Source organism: Phasianus colchicus, chromosome 13 (assembly GCF_987193195.1).
Source record: "Phasianus colchicus chromosome 13, bPhaCol1.hap1.1, whole genome shotgun sequence".
Lineage (NCBI taxonomy): Eukaryota > Metazoa > Chordata > Aves > Galliformes > Phasianidae > Phasianus > Phasianus colchicus.
Window position 1 is genome coordinate 6,444,602 of NC_143448.1, and position 16,775 is coordinate 6,461,376.

A 16,775-nucleotide genomic window follows, 5' to 3' on the forward strand; every position below is an offset into this window, starting at 1 on the left:
ATTTGCTGAGATAGTTCTGTTTCCTGCCATCAATTACGATAAATCAACCACTGTAGCTTCATTGAAATCTCTGCTAACTAAGGAGCTGCCCTTGAAATCCTCAGACTATATACAAGGAGGGGGGGAAAAACCCTAATTTTCTAAATATAAAAAAGTTTGAAATAAACAACGTGACATTCTGGGTAATGCTGTATCTTTTCACTCCTGTGTTAATGGCTCGTTCTTGCCAGTCAGCTCAGCTGGGACAGGAGCAGCAAAGGCATCAATCACTCCTCTGAAAATAAATTTTCTGAATAAGGTGATCCTGCATGAGAGAGCGTGAACACAGGCATGGGGGAAAGGAGGCAGAGCACTTGGAGGAAAGAGAGGGACTGAAATGGCATTTCCCACTGTTTGGCTATTGAAATAAGGAATGAGGATTTTTCATACCAGAAGTTTAACCCTCTGTAATTGTGAATAGGAGTTGGACTCAATGATCCTTATGGGTCCCTTCCAACTTAGGTTATTACATGACCATTGTAGATAGACCTGGAATGAAGGACATGAAGCATCCCAGAACATGCCAACTAAAACAGCCAGAACTCTGGGCCAAAAAAAAAAAAAAAAGGATTAAGAGCATTCTGCCTTTTCCTTACAGCAGTACCAAGCTACTGAGCACGTAGTAATAATGCTATAATTGATAGCCATAAACTTAGAAGAGATAGTAGTATACACTCTGTGTTGTTTCATTCAGCTTTGCTGTTGAATGCTGACGTTTTTCTTATTTCAAAAAGGGATTTCTGTTCTTTGTGGGATTTCAGAATTTCTCCCTTTCCTTTTGGCTTCTTCCTGCAGAACAGCACTGGTTTGGGATCAGCTTTGCTGGGCTAAAACTCAGTTGCACTGTATGGCAGAGGGTCGCAAAGTGAGCCAACCCTGCACAGAGCTCCTGTGTTCATTCAGACAGGCATTTGACAGAAGGATGTTTAAAAATAATTGCATATCCCCTACCCTATCTTTAAATATTCAGAGAAAAAGTCACAGAAGAACCGATAATGTGACAATAATAATGAGGCTGAAGAACAGCACTGCAGCGTGAACTCATATATCCCTTGGTTTCATTTACATGTGTAGCAGCTGCTTGTTTCTCCATCATAGAATGATCATTACCTGGCTTGTAAGGAGAGAGGGGAAGTCTGTTCACCTTTGGGCAACTAGCTCTGCATCTATGAATAGTTCTTCCCCATCTCATTACGCATGTAATTGCTGCATTATAATTTATTTATTCATTGATTTAACGTAATAGATGAGTAGAAAGAAAATTACCTTTGCAAATAAATTTGATAGGTGGGAAAGCTGCATGGTTTAAAGGAAAAAAAAACAAAAACACAAAACATGCAGTGTGGAATGTGAGGTGGATGGCATCACAATGTGTGAGCATTGGCATACAGTCCAGACTCATTAGAAAATGAAGGTGAATCCAGCCAACTTCAGTGCTGGTGCAAAAAGAAATGACTGTGGAACTCATATGCAATTTATATTTACATTCTCAGGTATGTGATTTCTTGATGAAATGGGGAGCCAGCTGAAAATGAGTGATAAATAGGATGAGAAGAGGACTCAAACATCAGAAACATAAAGGTAGGAAGTTTGCAAACCATCTGGGGAAGCTGGGGCTGCCTTCCTCTTACTGGTGGTTTTCCCATTTACAAAAAGTGAATTTGCATCACTCCTGCCTTCAGGCTCTGACTGCCTTGCCTGGCGGGGTTGGGCTGCACCAGAGGTCATCACAAAATATTTCTGAGTCCTGTGCTCCAGGTGAGGCACTGAGCATCACCGTCCCTGTGAGCAGGACAGGAGTGTTATGGGCAGGAGGCACAGCCCCATCACAGGAGTGGCAGTGCTGTGGCCTCACCCATTGGCACAGCACTGAGTTGGGGAAGGCTGAGATGGGGGGAGGTGCTGTGGTTTGACGGCTGTCCACTAAGAGAGCATCAACAGCAACAAAAAAAAAATAAATGAGGCCATGGAAATTCATGAATATAGGGGATAGAAAATACACACATGAAATTATTTCTGTTTTCAGTGTCTGTAGAGAACAGTTGCCTGCACACGCTAAGTTTTTTTACATTTGTATAAGTGTGTAAATACCTGTATCAAATACCTGCTATCAAACTACCGCATCCACACGGAAACCAGATGCAAAATTTGAATATTCAGGCCAGAAAGTGGGCTTCCCTCCACCTCCCCACCCATAACCTTTGTGAATGTTCTAACTGTGCTGTTAGCTCAGTGATGTGCTGAGGTGTGGTTGGACTGAGCCGGCCAGCTCACCCTCCAAGCAGGTGAGGACAAGGACTGTGAATCACCTCATGCTTTTCTCTTTCTGTCATGTTGGTTTTTGCGTGCTTGTTTGTGTTTGAAAACTACTGCTGCTTTCACACTGCTTACTGTCTTCGTTAGCTTCTAGTGAGCACTACTACTGCCTCAGAATTCCTTGGGCAATTTGCATCTCCCCGTAGCACCTGCTTTAGTCACTCAAGCAGCAGCTTCACATGGACCCTGTTTGCCATCTCCTGCCCCGGAAAGCGCTGCTGCGGTGCCCACGCGAATGGCATTACGGCATCTGCAGACGCACGGAGTACAAATCCTTCTGCTAACCTGGGAGCAGCACAGCCGGCGCCGGCAGCGCCCTCTGGTGGCGGAACACGCGAAGCGCAGCCGCAGCTCCAGCCCAGCGTCAGCTGCAGCTCGCGGCGGGCAGCAGGTGAGCAGCTGGGGGCCTTTCGCGCAGTGATGCACAGAAGGGCCGTGCTTTAACTTTGAATAAGTTCAGTACTCATCTTATTTCAAAGAAAAGGCTCGCTTTTAAGAGTGGAGGAAAGCTCTTTTCACTACAGAAATACGAAATGAATTTTCTTAAGATATATTTTACAGATATTCTTACAAGTATGTCAATATCTGTAATAAGGATGTTATTAAAAAAATCTTTGTTGTTAAACTCTGTGAATTTAAAAAAGGGAAACCTGAAGATACTGGCTACCAACCTTTTCAGAGAGAAACAATCATTCCAAGTTTACATGCAGAGCCCCACGTGGCTGCAAGGGAAGCAGGACTGAAGCTACAGCACGACCCAGAAGTTACTTGTCTCCACATTTGACACTCCAAAACTCAAAGTCCCTCCTCCCCTCCCCCCCAAAGAAGTACAGAGAGCAATAAGAATAATACTTTTAATTAATACAGAAAGAACACATGGTACATTCCAGCAGCAGCTAATTGCTTTCTACCATTGGGGAAGAAAAGTTAAGGCTAGTTCAGGGCAACCTGATACAATGGTTTGTTTCCCTACCCCATTCTGCAGACAGTGTTTGTAAGTTTAAGGAGATGATCTGTGCACAAAACATGAGATGTTTATTTAGCAAAACATCAAGAACAGAGAAAACATGCTTTGTTACAGTGGTAAAAATACACAAAGCTTTCAAGCTGCTTTTTACACATCTCAGGTCTGAAACCCCCAAGTTGCAGCCAACTGTGCCCCAGCTTTGTGTTACACAGGCTGCCAGTAGGGACCGTGGTGACCAAGTTTATCTATTCAGTGGAGCATAAAGTGCACAAGAAAAATAAGTGCATTGAAATGAACCAACCCTTTCTAGGAGTAACTCCTGTCACACACAGTACTTGCTTAAAATAGCCACTGCTCAAGCTATTCAGTAAAACACAGTACTACATTTTCAACATATATATTCAGGATCCTTTAACTGAATTTTGCAGTTTTTTTCTCCAGTTACCAAAAGACACCAGCGTTCTGCTGCAGCCTACAGTGCTTTGGGGCTGGGGACTTTTATTGGTAAGCACTAAGTACTGCAGTCCTTTCCTTTTTCTCTCCACTTTACTTGAATTGTTTGCAGGCCATTAGGAACCATATCTTGTATGTGCTTTCCTACTCATACATTAAGACCACATTAGCAAGATTTAAGAGGTGAACCACGAAGCAATCATCTAAGTAAACAAGTGCTATTAATTTAGGGTGCATCTGCATATTTAAAATAGGAAGAAAAAAAAAAGACCTGGGACATTCCCAAGTGCATTACATATATCAGTGGTGGGTGCTCAGTCACTGGAACTTTTGTACACTACATTTACCAGAAGGGCAGGTATTAAATGCAGGCTCTCCTCAGATTAGTTTATTCAATCCCCCTTTGGCACGTGCTGAATTCTGTAACTTATTTTACACATTTCTTTTTACAGTGAAAGCCGCTTGCTGTGTAATCCTTCCTGAGATAGAAAACCAAGGTTAGGTTCCATGACATCTCATTTACATTGCTAGATTACCACAGAGCAGTCAGATGAGAACAACTGCAGCCAGGAAGCCAAGCAGTTCATTTATTCACACCCATCTACTTTAATTCAGTCCTGTTTGTTACTAATATATGCTTTTTTTCTTTTTTTTTGCTTTTTTTGGGGGGAGGGAGAATCATACTTTGTGCTCCCACTATGTAAGTGGCATTATAAAGTAAATACTAGCTGCCTACTCATTTTTACCTTATAGCCCCTACCCACTGCTTCTATGGCATCTTTGTCAACACATCTGAGCACCTGCAGCTGCTTTCCCAGAGCCAAGGAAGAACCACTGCCAACAAACACAGCCCTCCGCTGACAGATGTTTACAGAATCCAACAGGTAAATAAAGCCTTACAGGAATTCTTTGGGAGAAAAGGAGTTTAAGAACTCAGTACTGCAACTAGAGAATCAGCATTTTGCCAGGAGCACAGATGAGATAAATAAGGCAAGGGTCCTTGGAAGCCAGGAGATTATTAGAGGCAAAAGCAGCAGTGACAAAACAAGTTCTTTGTTCTTGAGAGTGAAAACTCAGACCACACTTCATGCAGCTGCCCAGGGAACAGATCAGTGCTCTCAGCCCCCCTTTGTTTTCCTTAGAGCTGACAGAGTAGTCCTTTGAGCACTTCCCTACCTTGCTCTAGCACAACCCAGTGGTAGAGCATATCCCACAGGGAGATTTTTGTTCTCTTCAAGAAGCATAAAGTAACATCTACAACACAGGATCACTCCCCATCCTCTTTAAAACAGTGGATAAAGCAGCTTTTCCTGTTGCGTTTTCTATATGGACTTGATCCCAAGGAGGAAGTTTTCCATATAAAACATCTCAAGTTGAAAAAGTACAGCTCATATATATATATGCAGTTTGTAACTAACTCCTTTGTACAACCAGATTTCACTGTGTACACACATTATATATAGCGTTTAGCTACAAAAGTAGCTAAAAAGCAACAACAACAAAAATTCATTGCAAACAGGAACCAACAGACTTCCAAGTGCATTTTACACAATACAGATTTTGCAGCTTTTCAAATTAGTTTTCATTAAGTACTAGGTATACTGTAAAACTCTGATCCTGTATTTCTGATTTCATTTTTCCCAGCAGAGATTTTTAGTATTCATTAGTAATCTTGATATCAAGAGTCAGATGTGTAATGTATTCCTAGGTAGTAGCTTAATGTATTGTATAAAAGTCAGTTTTCTTTGTCACCAAGAACTAGAGTCCGTTTCAATACCATTCCCTGAGGCAATCCTTATTTTATTTTGTCCTCCAATCATCTGTATATAGTTGATGATCTGTTCCAGTCTGCTTTCTTTACAAATCAGTTAGATACAGAACCTCGCACTGCTAATTTTAAGCAGTTATCCTTCCCCTTACTGCTCTCTCCTTCTCTCCAACAATCCCGACTTCCCAAACAGCAAATCAGTGTGCTTGACTTCCATAGGACAGGAACTGAGATGTTTAAACAATGGACATGAATTTTTGAAGATGCAAATGTATGATAGCAGACAGCTACCAGGACAGAATTACAATGCAATGAACAATTTAACATTTATCTTATTAAAACTGAAGTTATTCTCTTGAAGAATTAATGGTGCTAAAAAGGCAGTGCTGAGGGGGAGAGAAACAAGAATTATCATCCTTGGTCCACAGAAACTCACCCAAGCAATAACACCACATCTTTACATTCTCAATGGACTAAGGAGGTTTCTCCTGAGAATAACTCCACTTTTTTCTTTTATTTTTTTAAATGTCCATATATAATGAATGCACTTACTTAAAGCTTTAAGTTTTAGTAACTTCATTTAGACTTTGTTTATAAAACAAACACACACAAGCACACTTCCTAGAGTGCAAAATGCTTAAATACTTCCACATCAGAACTCCACATGTAGTTTCTGGAACAGTGATCCTTTTGTTCTCAGAGTCAACTTCTTCCTTGTCATCGCATCCATCGCCAGCAACGGTTGCATCAAAACTAACAAAAAAATGCAGAGAACGCAACAGTAGAAATCTCTCTATCGTTTCTTCAGTTTTCCAGAGAGCACTGTTCATTTGTATAAACTCATTGTTGGACTTTGATACATGCACATGTAAGCATCACAAAGCAGTCTTCGTGCACAACCTTGAATTTTCCTGGAATCCAGCGAGTGCAGTTCTTCTACAGACATCTTCAGGTATTCGCCAACTTCTGGGCATGGGGTGACTTGTGGAATGTTAAAGCCATTCTGACCTCCTTTTATGCATGAGGAAAGAAACAGATGAGGATTAGGATTCCATTTACATACACTTACCCTTTAGAACATACTTCAATTACAACAGCATCACTAATTCTTGAAAATGCCTTCTGAAAAAATGGAAATGTTATTCTGGACTACTTCAGGGTTCACAAGAAGGTATGAGAAGCATATTTGCTCCAGAGAAATTACAGAATAGCTTCTGGCATTAGAGTTAGCCTTTAAAGAAAATCAGTGCACAATTTGTTCTGCACAGAGACGTCAAAGTGTAATGAAAAATATAGTATCAACCATAGGTATTTGCTTTTCTGATGGGACATTCATGCGTCTGTAATAATTATCTGTGTAAGAAAAAAATGGTGAGGTATTTATCATCTTTTTGGAGAATTTGATCTGCAAGCTCCACTAAGAAAAACCCACGCAAGCACAATGACAGAACCATGCCACAGAAAGGGCTGTCAGGTCTCAACACTGACAGTACAAATTCCATTTGGGACAGTGACTTGAACACACACTCCACCTTGCACACTACTGAATTTGTTAATGAAGTGCTATCAAATAACAGAATGAAATTATAAGCCAGGACTGTCTGTACCTGACTTGCAAGACTGAAAGGGAGTTTACATTTAGAATGGCCAGGAGCAAAGTGAGAAAATTCAATCACAAGTATGGACATCCATGGCACTGTTTCCTAGCAGACACTTTTTAGCTTATAACTCCAGATGAAGAAAATTATTTGTGATAAAATAACTAAACTCAGCAGGATCTCAAGTGATCCTACATTCCTGGAATACAGTGGTTCTTAACAGACTTAAGTCATACACATTTCAAGCCCTTCAATACAAAGCTTTATTGCCATGTGGTGTTGGGACAACCTTAATCCTACAGCAGTTTCACTTTTGGCAGGAGGCAACACTTCTCCCAGTCTCCCCCAAAATAAAAATAATTTCCAAAAAGACACCAAATCATAGAGGGACTCAAGAATTCTGCATGCAAATAACTGTTGCATTCAGTCCAACACTTGCATCTATCACTGCTTTTCACAGGCATCAGAACTCAACACAGTCCTTGTTACTGTTTAATGCAGCAATGTCTAAAAGAATATTTATTTTCCCGACATTTGTGTTATTATAGGGTAAGTTTCCCACTGCTAATTCTAAAGAGATTCAAAGGAGTAGCACAGAGTGCACCACATTACTGCAGTGAAGTTGTATTAGAAATAACAAAGTCATTTAAGCAAAAGCAATAGAAGGGATATTTGCAAACTATCTGCTAATTGTGCACATCCATTTAAAAAGACTGAAGGAATGTGCTGCAACTTTTAAATAAATTCCTTTAAAATAAGTTCTCTCTGCCAAACTTACAAAATATAGAAAACCATAAAGAGCCCTTCTGGAGGATCTCTCCAGTTAATTCAGTACCATGTACTTACTAGGGCATCCAATTTTGCTGAAAATCAGAGCATACACATTAAGTCTGCTATACCGATGTGCTAAGGAAAGGATGGGTCAAGATTCATGTCCTAGCATTAAACGCTTCAAGTGAGATGACACTGTATCACCAAATGTTAGGAAATAAATAGGCACTAAAACTTACAGAACTATAATACAAGTAAAAAAAGTTACAGAAAACCGAAGAGAATAAATTAAAGATGTACCATCCCGATCTGCCATGCTGTCAAAGAAAAGCCAGGCGGAGTCATCTCTCCCGTACTTAACAAAAGCTACATAGTGGCTTGTTTCTATGCAGAGGACAGCAAACAACTCCATCTTCTGGTATGGGATACAACCGTGTCGCCAATCCCAGTCTGGCAGATCTTTAGGGAGTGACAATGGATTGAATTTATGACTCTGTCTCCTGGGATGAAGATGAACCTACAATTGAAGTAATATTTCAGAAGAGAAAAAAAAAATCAACTCAAGATTATTTGCTTCAGTGGCAGACAGAGCTGAGAACAGTCCTGCTGAAGATTAATGGTCTCAGAGAAGGAACTGCAAAGTAACAGTAGCAAACATTTATTCTATCCCCCTCCTCCCAATCACTGTAGTGCAGTATTTCCCAAAAAATTCAGAAGGAAAAATCAGATTTAATGCAAGAATTTTCTAATATGCTCAAGACTTGAAAATAAGCCATGAATTTGACAGCTTCATGCAATTACCAAACAGCTCTAAACATTAAGTGGTTTTATATCATGAAATTATTTACCAATTCCAACAAGTAAAATGGAAAATTATGTTTTAAAGAAGATGGGGAACAAATTCCAAGATGCCTGCAACTACTCTTTCACCACACTTTTAGTACAGAAAAGCTTGACAAACTCACTGCAGGGTCATGCGGCCTTCCCACAGCTTTCCCTGGCAGGGCAGCTCACTAATACTCCCTACGCTTTTTTTTTTTTTTTTTTTTTATTACAGCATGTGCCATTTGGAGTAAACCCATGCAGAACAGACAGCAGCTTACTTGTGTATTGCAGGTTTTGCAGAACTGCTTGATTTTCCCAGCAGAAATCTCAGTATCTTCATAACATTCTCTGCACTCATACATAGCCAGCCCTCCGCAAATACGGCACTGCCTGGGAGCTGCAGTTTTAAACAAGATGTTAGTCTGCCATTTAGGAGCCTTTTTAAGTTGTCTAAGAAGAAGGGTATGGAAAAAGAAGATTATTATTACTTTGCAGAGAGAGAACGTATTATAAAAGGCTTAAAACCATATAGCTAATCAAAGCAGAAACTACATTTAATTTCTTTCCTTTAATTTCTTCTCTTTAACAATGTGGAAGAAGAAAAAAGGTTTTAAAAATGGGAAGTTGCAAACAGTGATAAAAATGAATTTATATCAATTCATTAAAATAGTTCTCTCATCCTATCAGTCTTCATCTGTTGACATCAGCAAACAGACGCATAACATAGGCTGATGGCTGTGACAGTGAAAGAAAACACTGGGACAGTTTAGAACAGAGATGATTATTCTAATAACTTATAGCATTATTGCATAATTAATTATTGCATAAGAATTATTATTATGCATTAATATGCATTAATTATTGCATAAGAACTAAAAATCAAATTTCCTTATGTAATGCAGTACAAAAAAGTCAGTAGTGACAAGTGTGAAAAATATAGGTCTGCAAATAAAAATAAAGTGAGATTTACAGCTAAACGTGCAGCATCACTGCATGCTGCAGGTTTACATGCTTGTCAGTTCTGAATACAGGTACTATAAACTGCCTGAGGTATTTTCATTGTGCTAGTTGCTTTCAAAAACTCACTCTCCTTATTCAACACAAAACTGTATACTTACTGTCTTCAAGTAAATCTGTTATATTTAGCTCCAAGGATGGAAAAATTTTGTTGAACATTTTGAAGTCTTTTCCAAATCGAGGCATCTGAATAATCAGGCAAGAAGGAGCCTGGGTGAAAAGTTAGAAAATAATCAGGCAAGCTTGAAAAAGATAATTATCTAAATTTAGAGGTATACCTCTTCTAATGCTATAAATGTATTTAGATGTTATTTATGGTTGCAGCCTACTGTCTTAAAAATTAACAAAAAAATCAAGACAAAATTAAGTCTTTGAAAAAAAAAATCTACAGCTAAAACCCATGAAAGCATCTAGCACCTAATTCATTGTCAGATGTCTTAAGTGCCAGTTACGATGGCATGAAATTAAATACTGGACTACATCCCCTTGTAAAAACAAAGACTTTTTTAAAAGTGGGTTTTTTTGTTTGTTTGTTTTAAGCTTTTCCACTGTAAAGCTTTTTACAAACATAGGAATCCCAAAATACTAGTTCTTAAGGCAACTTGCCAACAGTAACCAGAGAATTTTATTTTATTTTGGTAATTCTTTGTCTAAACAGATCAAAGCAATTTTGGTAACATGCACATCAAGTCAACCATAAAATATTTCTGTAATGTAGGCAACCTGCACCACTGACCACTCCACCATTCCAACACATCTGCATTTTCCTTTCATACCCAATCTCATTTTTCTCTCATTGCTGAATGGGCAAGTATGTAGCTCTCATCATTTCTGACAAAGCAACAGTGTCACCAACCTCTGCAAACTTCAAGTTGCTGTTGATGAACGACCACTCCAGTAACTGCTGAATTGTTGGGACTCCAACTTTCTCATTTTTGTCCATAAAAATTTGGTAGAAATAACAATCTTGTACTTTCTGACCTGCTGATCTGAGAATAGAATTTAAAAAAAAAAAAAAATCAGATCTACCATAGCAACAGCTGTACTTTGCAAAGAAAATATTAACTACAAAATGTAGCCCATACAACATCCTCTCTACTTTGAAATATATGTGCTTAAAAAAAAAAGCCAGCAACAACAAAAAGCCTTAAGTAACAGGCAACCATTAGATGTGGACTGACTGTAGAAAAGCTATTGAAGAAACAAAAGCACCATAAGTATGTTCTAAAGATGTTTTTATATTCCTGAATTATCAACTCAAAAATACTTGGGGGCTGCCCAGCTCTGCTTGATGCAATTCCTGGGATAAAGAAAGAATGTAAAAACTACAGGAAACGCAGCATTGCTGATGCCACAGAACACAGCAAGGAACATGAGAGTATCAGGTGCCAGCTAGCAGAATGTCAGCCATGTGCAACAATCCCTTCCATTCTTTATTTCAGTTGAGACAGCTGAATCCTTGTAGTGCCACAGCCAGAGTGAAGGCTTACCTACATGTCAGCATCTGTTACTTTGTCAGAAGTTAAAGCAGCAAAACTTAATCAAGGTGAGCCACTGAAATGCTTTCATGAGCCAGGAAGAAATACAAGTCTGATTCCATGGCTTAAACACCAAATCAGGAAACCCTGCAGCTTGTCCCAAAAATAAGGAGCTATAAAGCTGCAGGCCTCATTAGTAAGGTATACTCTAGCCTCTCTCCAGCACAATTAATAGGCATACACTAATAAGGCTTTGCCATCAGCAGCTGTAGGGAATCTTTGTTCCAGCACTCATGTCATGACAAGGTTGAGTTTTTGCAATAACAGATGAACAGAGAAAAATACATCCTACCAAAAATGATAGGAAACACCATCAAGTTTGTCAGTGTAATTTTATGAGCCCTATTAATACATAATATTAATAATAATCACAAGTCAAAGATGTCTCAGTAAGAAAGGCAGCAGATAGTTCCTCCCCATCAGTCTGTACAGACAAATAAATGAGTACAACAAAGAAAAGACTCACCTTATTTTCAACAGTGGTTCAACTCTTAGAATATGATGAAATAAAATATTCAAAAATTCTTCTGGATCTGAGAAAAAAAATAAAGTTGTCTTAATATCTTAAAAAGAAGCAGTATTTAAGAATGAGAGTTGCAAAAATTTAAATAAGAAAAATATAAAGGTTCATTTGCACAATTTCGTGATATTTCAAGGTAAATTTATGACAAACTACAAACATTTTGATGGCACAAACCTCTATTTTCTCTCTTGGCATCAAATGACCCTAATAACAGACACATGCTCTCAATGAGCTAGCAGGGTTTTCCAGTACAGACTGCAAAGACACTCTGTATTCCAGAGGAGTCATTTGGTACCAGTTTGTTTTTTGTTCTTGTTGTTTGTTTGTTTGTTTTAAACAAGAGAACTAAAAAATACAACTGAGAAATTGAAGAGGAGAGGTGAAGAGACAGTTAACACTTATTTGAAAACACACAGCTTGGTGAAGTTCATCTAAGCTAGAGAATGAGCTCTCTAATCAAGAACAAACCAGCATTAGCTTAGATTAGAGATCTAATCACCCCCAGCAGTTTTCCATTTTATTTTTTCTTCCTACCACTAACTGTAATAAATATTAGTTTTCAGCATTTAACATTCTCAAAGAACATGGTGTTCTCCCACACAAAATCAGAACTATTACATAATGAAAATGTTAATTAATCCTTATATGCAGCAGAAGATCAAAAGATTGAGATTTGGTTTTCTTAACATGTTACACATTTTATTTCTTAGAATACTGTATAATCACTGTGGCCACAAAACGTTTCGGTGGGAAGATCAAAGGAAGCAAAGTGACATTTTGAAAGAGGACAGAGATCACAACCTTTGTTTCTGAGATCTCCCCTAACTACTAGAAGGTCTCATTTCATGGAGACACAGGCATAAGAAAGCAATAAATCCAGTCAGAAAAAGACTGGATGCAGAAACTGATAAAGTTAGAGGGTTCCTTATAGAATAGAGGAAGCAAGAAAAAAAAAAAGACAGACCTTTTTACAATCCAGTGGTCACTCAAGTCTCTGGTACAGATATTACTGCTCCAGAAAAATTTCTATTTTACTTTGTATAATAATATAAGTATTTTGTAGGACAACTCTTACAGATTGCAAAGAAAGGAAAAGCCTTCCCAGTTACCTTTTTCCTCTGAAGTGAATCCTGATGCAGCCTCAACTTTTTCAAGTATTTTCCTCAGTTTCATTATTTTTGTAGCACATACATATCCATATCTAAGATAAATGGGTTTAACAAGCTATTAGCTAGTTTGTAATCAAGTCAGAGGAAAAGAAAAAAACTCAAGTGCTGAAACACAGGCTCGTAGATCTTTTTCTAACTGTGTACGGTGTTTCTGCAAAGCTACGTACTGACTCCTCATACTCACCTGATTCAGTTTTCTAAAAGCAATCTAAATGTTGAACATTACTCAGTGCTCCTGCATAAAAGGTTTTTCTAAACTGTAACTTACCAGGAGGATAACTCTTTCTGATCAGTTACTTCTGATTTGTTTTCACACTAATTTGCACCACTTAATGCAGCATTTTCAGTGTCTCACACAACAACACCATCAGTCATTAATAAAGAGTTAAGAAAGATACAGAACTGTATTTCTGATCTGAGGAGCTGATGCTTTCAGCAATCATCTCAAACTTTACAAAAATACAGAGAACTTTCTAAGCACGGTGGAAAGGCAGGAGTAACCCTTTCAGTCCTCTCAGCCACTTGAGATTGCTGCACCCTGTGTGCACCCCACTACCTGCACTACAGATCCCCAGAACACACCAGGCAAACTAAGGAAAGAATGGTGCAGAAGACATCATCTTCCTCCAGGAATCCAAGGAAAAACTTGCCCATAGAATTTCAAAATTGTGTTATATTTGAAGGTTTAAAAAAAAAAAAAAAAAAGTATGAAGACAAATAACAAAGATTTTTGCCACACTCCTTTTGCTCATTATACCTGAGAAATTATGAAATTAACTTCCTGTTTAATAAAAAGTATTTTGGTCACTTGCAGAATCACTGAAGCTCTGTAAGCCCCCAGAAGTCTATGACACTGTGAAACTTCATGTAAGTTGACCCAAACACTTTTGTTGTCAAGAACAGCAATAACAAAGATATAAATACAGACATTAGAAATGAATATAACTCATTTATCAACGTTCTTGTACAACAAATTTTACAAAAGTTTTATGCTCATTCTATTTCCAAATCCAGACAAATATAAATATTTTATCACCAAACTATGTGCAACTATTTCCAGTTAGCACTGATGAAATTTACTATAAAGAACAATTGTTAATTAAAAAAAAAAAAAACAACAAAAAACAGCGAAGGAAATCTGGCAGGTTTGCTACAGGAATGTGTATGCAGAAGGCTTCATTATAAAATTTATTTTAGATGAAAGACTGGTTTATGTCTCTACTTACATTCTAAGAGGATTCACAATCTCTGTTCGCAATAACTCTTGAGTCTCACTATAATACTCTACATCATTCTTTTCTTTAGGCCTGAGTAACACAGTGTCCAAAACGGAGCTAAAAGAAAACAAGCTACAGAAGAAAGAAAAAGAAGGCAGGTTGGTTTTGATTCTGAAGATAGAACCATTCAGATGCCTAAACAACATAAGATGAGCAAAGCAAAGCAATGGGAAGAATTAAAGAATTAAGCACAAAATGAGATCATTACGGACAAGACAACACAGCCATACTAAGCAACAAAGGTCCACTCTAACCCCATACCCTCATGCCAGCAGAATACAAAACCAGCTACCGAGGCAGGATTCCACAAGCAGGTTAAAAGAGTTTCTCTCTGACCCTCTCCCACCCACATACTCTCTAATCCTTCAGAAGTCCATGGACTCATGCAGTCCAGAAGAGTATGAATCAAAGAACAGCATGGATTGGAACAGACCTCAAGGATCACTGAGTTCCAACCCTCTGCTGCAGACAGGGCTGCCAACCACTAGATCAAGTACTGGATCAGACTGTCCAGAGCTGCAACCAACCTGGCTTTGAACACCTGCAGGGATGGGGCATTTACCACCTCTCTGGGCAGCCTGTTCCATTTGCTCAGTAAAAAACTGTCCCCAGACATCTAATCTAATCCAAATCTCCCTCCCTTTAGTTTAAAACCATTCCCCCATCCTGTCACTATCTACCTTTGTACAAAGTCGATTTCCCTCCCGTTTATAAACTCCCTTTAAATATGTTGAAAGGCCAGTACAATCCGGACACACAGGTGATTGATCAGCACTTCAAGTTAAGCAACAAATCCTGCAGAGCTTTTTCAAATGTAAAGAGCATAGTATGTGCTAAAGAGTGTAATGCATGGCTTTTGAAGCTGTACAGTAATAAAAACAGAATCATTACAACAAGAATTGCGTGTTCTGTGCTTCTAGCACACCTCCCACTAACCCACACCTTGGGATGCCACTATACAAATTGTGAACTTACCAGAATAAGGTGGAGTCTAAGTAACAGGAGTTGTAATGACCCTGGATACCTTTCTTCTTTCCAATCATTGTCTCTAAACCTTCTTTTTCCATTTTTGGAGGAGTGTTTTCTTCTACCACTTCACTTAAGTAACCTCCAAAGGCTGAAATTTTTTTTTCAAAAGACACTTTAAAGCCTCCAATTTTATCCCCCTTGAGATTTTCCTATTAATGTTTCATTGCTAAACTTCTGCCTTAGCACAAAACATTCATTTTCTGGACTAGAATAGCATTTTATTATAGCTAAGACTCGCTCTCTTCCAGAAAGTGAACAAGGCCTCACATTCCACACAGTGCACACAGGAGTACTTCAGATAGCCTGCAGCACTGAATTAATTTTGCCCAGTAGGAGTGAAATTCTCAGTTTAAATGCCCTGTTCACACCATCATGCTAATACTAAGATGCTTTATCCTTTGCTGTTCTCCCAAGCAAAATGACACAACCCAAGAAATCTAGTAACATTAGAAAAAAACAATAAGTCAGCTTTTCCGCCACCGATTCTCATCATACACTCTTTTCTTTCAGTATTTAGGACAGAAATATAACTTATTTCTGATACTGCAATCCCACATTGCTGAATTTGCTAATACCATTTTCAGCAAGACTGCTTCACAATTTCTAAAGTAAACAATATGAAACATAAATTCCCAAGTTTTATGAAATTTCCTTAAATTACCATTAAGTACAAAAAAGCCAGAAAAGCATTATATTCTATAGAGATCAATTTCCTGTTCATAAGCCTCATTTAAGTAATGCCTATAGAGATCTCCAAGTGTTCAATGAAACCAAACCCCGTGTCAGTTCCCAGCTGATAGATAAACAATAAGCAGAAGCTCGGTACCTAGAGAGTTGCAGCGTTCAATCTGATTGGAAACCGGCTGTAGTGATGCAAACCTGGAATCTGGTCTGCAGCTTTTCAGTTTAACAAAAAGAGCTTTCTTTGGAGCACAAGTGAAGTATCGAGTTCCTTTAAATGTTCCATCTGTACAACCTGCACATTCGTCTTCCTGAAAATTAAAGTGAGAATTCACCGCTTTTTCATATTCCCACAATTCTGTAATAAGATGTTGAATTAAAATATCTACCCAAAAAAACACCCTTTGAGTATTTTGAAGTAATGTTGCTGCTTTTTAGTGTGTGTACGAAGCTTTGGCTGAGGCGTTGTTTGCCTGGATTTACTGAGGAAATTAAGCATTGCACTTTCTTCAGAAGAAACATGGGAGAGGTGGGAGATGAGAACAAGAATTAAACCTACTCAGCTTCAAGGACTTTAACTAAGCTAGCCCCTTAATCCAGATATCCTGTGAAGTAGAAAAAGCATACATGTACTACCAAGCATCTTTCAGAACTCAATTACATCGTTAAGCATTGGAAGTGTGAACACTTTCTGTGTCACTGTGGACTACGTACAACTCATCAAGGAAGGCAATAGAAGCTAGATCTGAAGTATTACGAGTTATAATTGTTAAATATCTTTGATACCACTATTTAAGGTATATT

The 16,775-nt window shown here is 38.4% G+C and overlaps 2 protein-coding genes across 9 annotated transcripts in view; one reads left to right on the top strand and one right to left on the bottom strand.

The window, feature by feature from the left end:
- LOC149916129 (uncharacterized) overlaps window positions 1–14,455 on the top strand; it is a 214,057-nt gene extending 199,602 nt beyond the window's left edge. For 2 of the 5 annotated variants that reach the window (XR_016470891.1, XM_090149923.1), the window contains exons 8-12: window positions 1,533–1,620; window positions 2,443–2,746; window positions 3,764–3,826; window positions 4,529–4,659; window positions 14,290–14,455. Coding sequence is in view for 3 of the 5 variants with exons in the window: in XM_090149923.1 (XP_090006049.1) it covers window positions 2,591–2,746; window positions 3,764–3,826; window positions 4,529–4,636 (327 nt within the window). In the remaining 2 variants the exon portion in view is untranslated. The other 3 variants (XR_016470890.1, XM_090149924.1, XM_090149925.1) reach the window with 3 other exon arrangements.
- CYLD (CYLD lysine 63 deubiquitinase) overlaps window positions 5,555–16,775 on the bottom strand; it is a 39,153-nt gene continuing 27,932 nt past the window's right edge. For all 4 annotated transcript variants that reach the window (XM_090149922.1, XM_031615557.2, XM_031615559.2 and 1 more), the window contains exons 8-17: window positions 16,117–16,282; window positions 15,237–15,378; window positions 14,211–14,333; window positions 12,925–13,016; window positions 11,759–11,825; window positions 10,611–10,743; window positions 9,856–9,964; window positions 9,016–9,134; window positions 8,213–8,429; window positions 5,555–6,554 (exon numbers count right to left, since the gene is read on the bottom strand). In XM_090149922.1, coding sequence (XP_090006048.1) covers window positions 6,370–6,554; window positions 8,213–8,429; window positions 9,016–9,134; window positions 9,856–9,964; window positions 10,611–10,743; window positions 11,759–11,825; window positions 12,925–13,016; window positions 14,211–14,333; window positions 15,237–15,378; window positions 16,117–16,282 — 1,353 coding nt within the window. In that variant the 3' untranslated portion in view covers window positions 5,555–6,369. The remainder of the gene's footprint in view (window positions 6,555–8,212; window positions 8,430–9,015; window positions 9,135–9,855; window positions 9,965–10,610; window positions 10,744–11,758; window positions 11,826–12,924; window positions 13,017–14,210; window positions 14,334–15,236; window positions 15,379–16,116; window positions 16,283–16,775) is intronic.